This window comes from Octopus bimaculoides, chromosome 23, assembly GCF_001194135.2.
Source record: "Octopus bimaculoides isolate UCB-OBI-ISO-001 chromosome 23, ASM119413v2, whole genome shotgun sequence".
NCBI classification, from domain to species: Eukaryota; Metazoa; Mollusca; class Cephalopoda; order Octopoda; family Octopodidae; genus Octopus; species Octopus bimaculoides.
Window position 1 is genome coordinate 27,592,340 of NC_069003.1, and position 7,230 is coordinate 27,599,569.

The window sequence follows — 7,230 nt, forward strand, 5'->3', positions numbered from 1 at the left end:
AACACACACACATATGAATGTGTGTGTGTATGTATGTATGCAAGTTTGTAAGTATGCGTATATATATATATATATATATATATATATATAGATAGATAGATAGATAGATAGATAGATAGATACATACGTACATACATACATACATACATACATATAATTATAGTACCTCTGGCTACTAACGTACCAAAGTTCCATATTCGACTCCAGGAATTTGAACTTTTTTACACTGTCTGCAAATCGATATTATCTCTGTCTTTCTGTTCATTATTGCTGTGGCGGGCTGTTTGATATTATAGCTCTGAGTCAAATATAAATCACAGTCTTCTGATCTATTATTAATATAAAGAAAAGCTCAAGTTCAGAGAGACCCTTGAAAATCAGTATGCTCATTCCTAACTCATATTTTTTTTAAATGTACTTCGAAAGAGGGAAAGCTGTAGGGGTCTTTTTTATTATGACTGTGCTTGGAATAGTGCATATGCTGGGATATTCTTTTTTTTTAAATGAGTCTTCTATTAAGACGATGTATGATACAGTAATGCTGCCATCTTTTGTTTTGGTGGTTTGCTGCAAATGTAGCAGCCTTCACTGGTTAGCCATGGGAAACGATAGTTCTTTCTGACGATTGCTTCTGTGATTAAGTAAGGAAAGTATTCATGTTACACATAAGTGTTAGCTTTTGCATTGTTTTTTATTGAATAAACAATGAGGTTTGTTGCCTTCGTGTTTATTGATTAAGGAGTGATATGGTTTTCGCACTCAACAGAAAAAAACGTTCTTGCTAGAGGCTGGCTTGATCAGAACGTATCTTCCCTTTTTCTGGCGCATGTTTTTATTTATTTATATATCTATTTCTTTATCAACTATGTCTTGCTTTAAAGTGTCTAACTTCAGTTATTCTGTTTCTGAAATAATTATGCATGAGTGCCTGATTTTGTTTGTTTTCGGCCTCGTGAAAGTGTTTTCATCAAATCATCGAAAGAGAGACTGTTTATGCGTCTGTTTATCTGTTTATGTCTGTCTGTCTGTCTCTCTCTCTCTCTTCTCTCTTTCTCTATATATATATGGTGCTTGACCTATATATGTATATATATATATATATATATATATATATATATATATATATAGCGCTGAGGTCTCTTCTTGGAGACAACGAGTAACCATGTACTCCCGCTCCTCTCAGCCATGGTCGAGTCGTCGGTGACTAAACCGGCTCCCCTCTTGGTTCAGCTTGCTGGATCTTGCAGGAGGGTGTGAAGGCACCCATCAGAACTAAAAACAAGATCTGTTCAAACAAAGGCACAAGAGTGCTGTCCTTGTCTCTCACCACACCAAACTAAGACCCCTGTGGTGTATCAAGCGGTGTAAGCTAGATCTCCGAACTCAACGATTGATTCTAGCGGAAGAGGGCGATACCAGACGGACTGGCTAGAAAGGCGCAAGTCTAATGACATTGGAGTCAGCGACACTCCGTTGCAACCCATCTTCCGGACCTCGCATGTCACTCAAGGTAGTGCCGTGGCAAAAGGATTTTGAGCCATAGTGCCTTGGCAAAGTGATCTCCACCTGAAACAAACTCACGCCTTTGGCTGGTTTCTTTTTGATCCAACTCTTCCTTTCCCATTTTTTGTCTACAAAAGCCTAAAGACGATGGGGTAAGGACGGTGGGAGCAGGTTTGGTGAAACTAGAAGCTCTTAATCCGGACTTGCACGTCGGCAGCAGATGTAAGACGGTCGCCTTCCTGGGACCTGGTGCGAACCCAGAGGCTCGGTCCTATATCTGCGACTGGGCAGGCCTATTTGGGGACACCACTGCTCATCCTGAACGGAGAAGGCCCTAGCTTGACCCAACGAAACGTGCCTTGACTACAAATCCGTAACCTCGCTGCGCATCAGATAAATCGATTTTTTAAATTTTTTAAATTTCCAATTAACTTTCTTAAACTTAGTTAAAATTGCATATACTTTATGTTAAAATATTCGTTGTATTATATATAACCTTTCTTTTCATATCAATTTTATAGCATAATAATTAATAATTATAATAATAATACAATCCTTTTAAGATATTTTTCTCAAGAACCACTTCATCTTCACATTTCAGTCACCTGCTCTTATTTATTCTCTCCTACTCTTCCCTCTCCCTCTCCTACTTATATTCTCTTCCCCTTTCTATCAGTCGTCCCCTCTTTATATATCTATCTTCCTATCTGCCTGTCTGTCTAACTCTCTCTACCTTTCCCTCTGTCTATTCTGCTTTCTCTTCTCTTTCCCACTTCCTCTTTCTATGTTTGTTTACTCTCTTTTCAACTTATTTTACTCTTACTTGTTCTCTCCCACTCTTTTTCTTTCTATGTTTATTTACTCTCTCTCCTTTCTATCAGCCATCCCCTCTTTATATATTTCTCTCTCTCTTTCCCTCTGTGTCTTTCTATCAGTCACCCCTCTTTATATTTCTCTCTCTATCTCTCTCTCTCTCTCTCTCAGTCTTTCCTTCTGTCGCTTTTGTTTGCTTTTCTTTCTCTCAGTCTCCCTCTTTCTATGTTTGCTTACAGCCCATACTCCTACTACCACCAAAATTCGCCGTATACAGAAAGGTAAATATAATACGTTCCCTCTCTGAAATAGTAAAAGCATTCACAAAAATTTGGTGGAACCTGAACAAACATAACACCAACGACACAAACAACAACAACAGCAACAACAATAATAATACCTTCGAACACGTTGACAATAAAAGCAACAGCAACAGTAAAGGTAACTTCACAAACGGTCGCTACAACAAGAAGAACTACAACAACAACAACCACCGCCACCGCCACCATCACGATGACAACATGAACGAACGCACAAACACAAAAAAGATACAAGAACAATATCAAAGTAAGGATCAAGACCAGCTGGAACAACAAGAGAAAAAAATTCAGGTGAAGGGAAGGCCAACGTACCAAAGATTGATGCCAACTGGGAGCAACAATAATGGCAACAGCAACAATAATAATAGCGACAACGATGTTGTGGAGAGGAAAGAACACGCACACAGAGAAAGACACAAACAAGCTAAACTAAGGCGCCAGAATAGCAGCAGTGAAGGAAATGAAGTGAGAGGTGGGGGTCAGCAGAATGGAAGACAATAGCTATGAGTATAACGATAGTAAGTGCAGCTGTGTGGTAAGTAGCTTGCTTACCAACCACATGGTTCTGGGTTCAGTCCCACTGCCCTGGCACCTTGGGCAAGTGTCTTCTACTATAGCCTCGGGCCGACCAAAGCCTTGTCAGTGGATTTGGTAGACGGAAACTGAAAGAATTCGGTCGTATATATATATATATATGTATGTGGTTGGTAAGCAAGCTACTTACCACACAGCCACTCCTACGCCTATATATATATATATATATATTTACATACACACACACACATGCATAAGGATGTTTATATTATCATATAACTTTCGTATCTCTTAGTTTATTATAATTATTAATCTCTCTGCCTCTCTCTCTTGCTTTCTCTCTATTTCCATTTCTCTCTCTCTCCTTTTCTTCCCCTTCTCTCGCTCTCTGTATATATATATGTGTGTGTGTGTGTACGTATGTGCGATTATATAAGTATGTGTTATATAGGAATTCGTAAAGCTATCTGTATAGATATATTTTTTGTGTGTGTATATATATATGTGTGTGTGTAAGTATAAACACATACAGAGGGACACGTTCAACGTACGCACACGCAAACAAAAGTGTATTTGTATATACACCCAACTATTTATCTTTCAGTTTATCTTCTTGTCTGTCAATATTCGGTGTCAAAATCCATTTAAAAGTTGTTTAGTTACTTTTGACGCCAAAAAAGACGTTGTTTTATCTCTGATGTCTGACGTAAGATAAAAGTCAAACAAACAAATTCTTAGCAAACAGAATAAATAGAACTTATTGGTGGAATAACCCCGACTATCTCTCTCAAATTTTGTCTCTCTCTCTCAAATTTTGTCTCTCTCTCTCAAATTTTCTCTTTCTCTCTCTCTCTCTCTCTCTCTCTCTCTCTCTCTCTCTCTCTCTCTCTCTCTCTCTCTCTCTCTCTCTCTCTCTCTCTCTCTCTCTCTCTCTCTCTCTCCACATTCCCTTCTCTTTCTGTCACTCACTTCACCCTTGTTTCTACCTATGTTTATGATTAACAGAAACCAATTTAAGTTTCATAAACAATTTTATTTTTCTATGTAATGAAAAACAAGAAAGAACACAAAACTTTATTTAGAAACCGCGAGGGTTGATTCATACAAAACAGCGCAGAAGAGAAAGAGACATTGGTGCCATACTATCGTGAGTTCAATTTCAGTTGTGATAGCTTTTCCTTAGCTATTCTTTCATGGAAATGAACGGAGAAAACATGTTAACGAATAAAAAAGTGGATATAATTATCCTTCTGCATTCGCTTTCTGGCTGTGTGATAAGTAGCTTGCTTACGAACCATATGGTTCCGGGTTCAGTCCCACTGCGTGGCAAGTTGGGCAAGTGTCTTCTACTATAGCCTCGGGCCGATCAAAGACCTGTGAGTGGATTTGGTCGACAGAAACTGAAAGAAGCCCGTCGTATACATGTATATATATATATATATATATATATATATATGTATGTACGTGTGTGTATACGTTTGTGTGTGTATACGTTTCTGTGTCTGTGTGTGTCTCTCCAACATCGCTTGACAAGGGACCACACAGTAGATTTGAACTCAATACCACGAAGATGCGAAGCTAGCTTCTTAACCACGCATCAATGCCTGTACAACGCCTAGGTTTGCGTTTACGTACGGAATGGCGGTCTACAAACTTCCGCTCACTTCGAAAGCTAGCATTCAGAATAGAGGGAACTAGCTTCATAGTTCATAACGCTATTCAGAGAACGCTTACCTTTGTCTTACCAGCAGATGAAAGGATAGAAAGCCATTTATTATCTATAAGCAAGAATATGAATGATGCAACTGGTTTGTTTTACATAAGAGTAGAAAGTTGTCGGTCATGCATTAATATGTAGTCCCAACTTAGCGTAGGTTATGAATAAATATGTAGAAATATCTATACGGTGTTATTTGCATATGCATAAGAGACCTATGTATACTAAACATATGGAGATGTCTCTGTATACATACATTAATACGTTCGTGCGTGCCCAGACATACCAGCATAAGTATGTATATGTTTGTATGTACACACCACCACCCTCACACTCATCCCCCCCTCTCTCTCTCTCTCTCACACACACACATATTTCGATGGATGTATACATGTACGTATGTATATTGAGACATACTCATATATGTATGTATGTATGCACACACACACACACACACACACACACACACACACATATATATGAATATATGCATGCATGCATAAGTATACATACGTACACACACACACTTATGTTCATATGTATATATGTATTTATGTCCGTATATATGTATGTGTATGCATGTATGAATGTGTGCGCTAATTTTTCACAAGTCTGTAAATATATTCACACAGACACATACACATACATATTTGCGTGTGAATGTGGATTTATGCCTACGCATAGATGTGTGTACGTGTGTGTGTGCGTATGTATGTGAGTGTGTGTGCGCGTGTGGATATGTATGTGTATTATATATGAAGATAGATGTCCTACTACATGAACATCCAACATAAAACACTAAATGTTCGATATGTGATAAAAAAAGAAATATTATTTATTATCTTATAGAATATCACTTATTCTGGAAAATTCTCCAAGTCGTGTCAAAGAAGAATGTTTTATTAAAAACAAATAAGTTTTCTTCTTTATCGCCCATACATCTGTATCTATTGCATTCATCAGCAAGTAATAATAATAACAATAATGATAATAATAATAATAATGTCCTTTGTGGAATGATAGAAACCATGCAGACAAATATGTATCCACAACACCAGGAGTTACAATTATGCATAACGCATAGAAAATAGCTCTGCTAGGTAATGCACTGTTCATCTGTAAGGTAGGGTACTTTCAATACAATGAAAATAAGAAAATAAAAATAAAACGCTGCACGTACCCAAGGCACGTAGAGAGCTGCCGCCCGGTAGTGCGATGAAAGCACGAAATGTAAATAAGACTGCTGAATAATAATGATTATGGGTTACCATGATAATAATTCTTTTATAAGTGCCGATATAAGCAATGCTAAGCGTGTCATACAATAGGATTAAAAACACGTGTAAACGTACGTGCGTATACATGTATCTAGTCCTCTGTCTCTCTGTATATATAAATATATATATAATTGTGCACGCGTGTTTGTGTGTGCGTGCGTGCGTGTGTGTGTGTTTGCATATGTATTTATGAATATATAAATAATCGCAGGCGAAAAAGGATGAAGCGAGGAGAAGAGAAACTGGAACTTGCCTCCAAGGAAAAACGCACTCAAAGAAAGGAAAAGCCAGTAGCGCCGGCAGAGAGCTTCTCTAAATACAGTCGCTGCATGCGAGACTGCTGCTCCCGCATGGGCCTGTATATCCACTGTAGATGGTGCACCACCATCAGTAACTGACAAAAATTCTCCAGGCGCATACCTGTGGTCTCATGACACCGATGAATGACTACCAGTACCAATAGATAATCAATACAGCAAGGGTGGAGCACTTGGAGAAAACAGCACTGCTTGGAACTGCTCGAATACTCTGGATGGTACTCGAAAAAATAAGGGGTGTTACCTTAGTTCATTGGTAGTGAACAGCTGGTACCGTAGTATATCTCCAGCGATAGAAGCTGTGCAAAGACAATAAATAATAATGATAATAATAAACTTTTCTGCTGTTGGGACAAGGTCTGAAATTTGGGGGAGGAGACTAGTCGATTACATCGACCCCAGTGTTTCACTGGTTCTTAATTTATCGACCTCGAAAGGATGAAAGGCAAAGTCGACCTCGGCGGAATTTGAACTCAGAACGTAGCGACGGGAAAAATACCGCTAAGCATTCCGTCCAACCTGCTAACGATTCTGCTAGCTTGCCGCCTTAACAGCAACAACAACAGCAACAACGAGAGTAGTATTAAAGGAAGTTCATTGAAAGACATTTGGTAAATGAAATATTCGGAGAAGATTAGTTTTTGTGATCAACAGGAAAGAGTTCGTCTCAATAAACAATCGATTTAACCATGTCTGGTGACTTTCCATATCGATTATTTTAATGATGCAGTTACACAGTTTTATTTCCA

At 38.3% G+C, this 7,230-nt stretch overlaps 1 protein-coding gene across 1 annotated transcript; it reads left to right on the forward strand.

The window, feature by feature from the left end:
- The first annotated feature begins 523 nt into the window (after positions 1-523).
- LOC128250594 (homeobox protein 2-like) lies at positions 524-3,137 on the forward strand. Its single transcript, XM_052975951.1, has 3 exons — positions 524-535; positions 1,641-1,790; positions 2,556-3,137. The coding sequence occupies exons 1-3, from the start codon at positions 524-526 to the stop codon at positions 3,135-3,137; spliced, it is 744 nt and encodes a 247-aa protein (XP_052831911.1).
- Positions 3,138-7,230: the final 4,093 nt, after the last annotated feature.

Bases quoted from the DNA above. Each gene is read 5' to 3' on its own strand.
- LOC128250594 (XM_052975951.1), top strand. The intron at 1,791-2,555 runs GCAGGCCTATTT...GTTTGCTTACAG, and splicing joins GGTCCTATATCTGCGACTGG to CCCATACTCCTACTACCACC.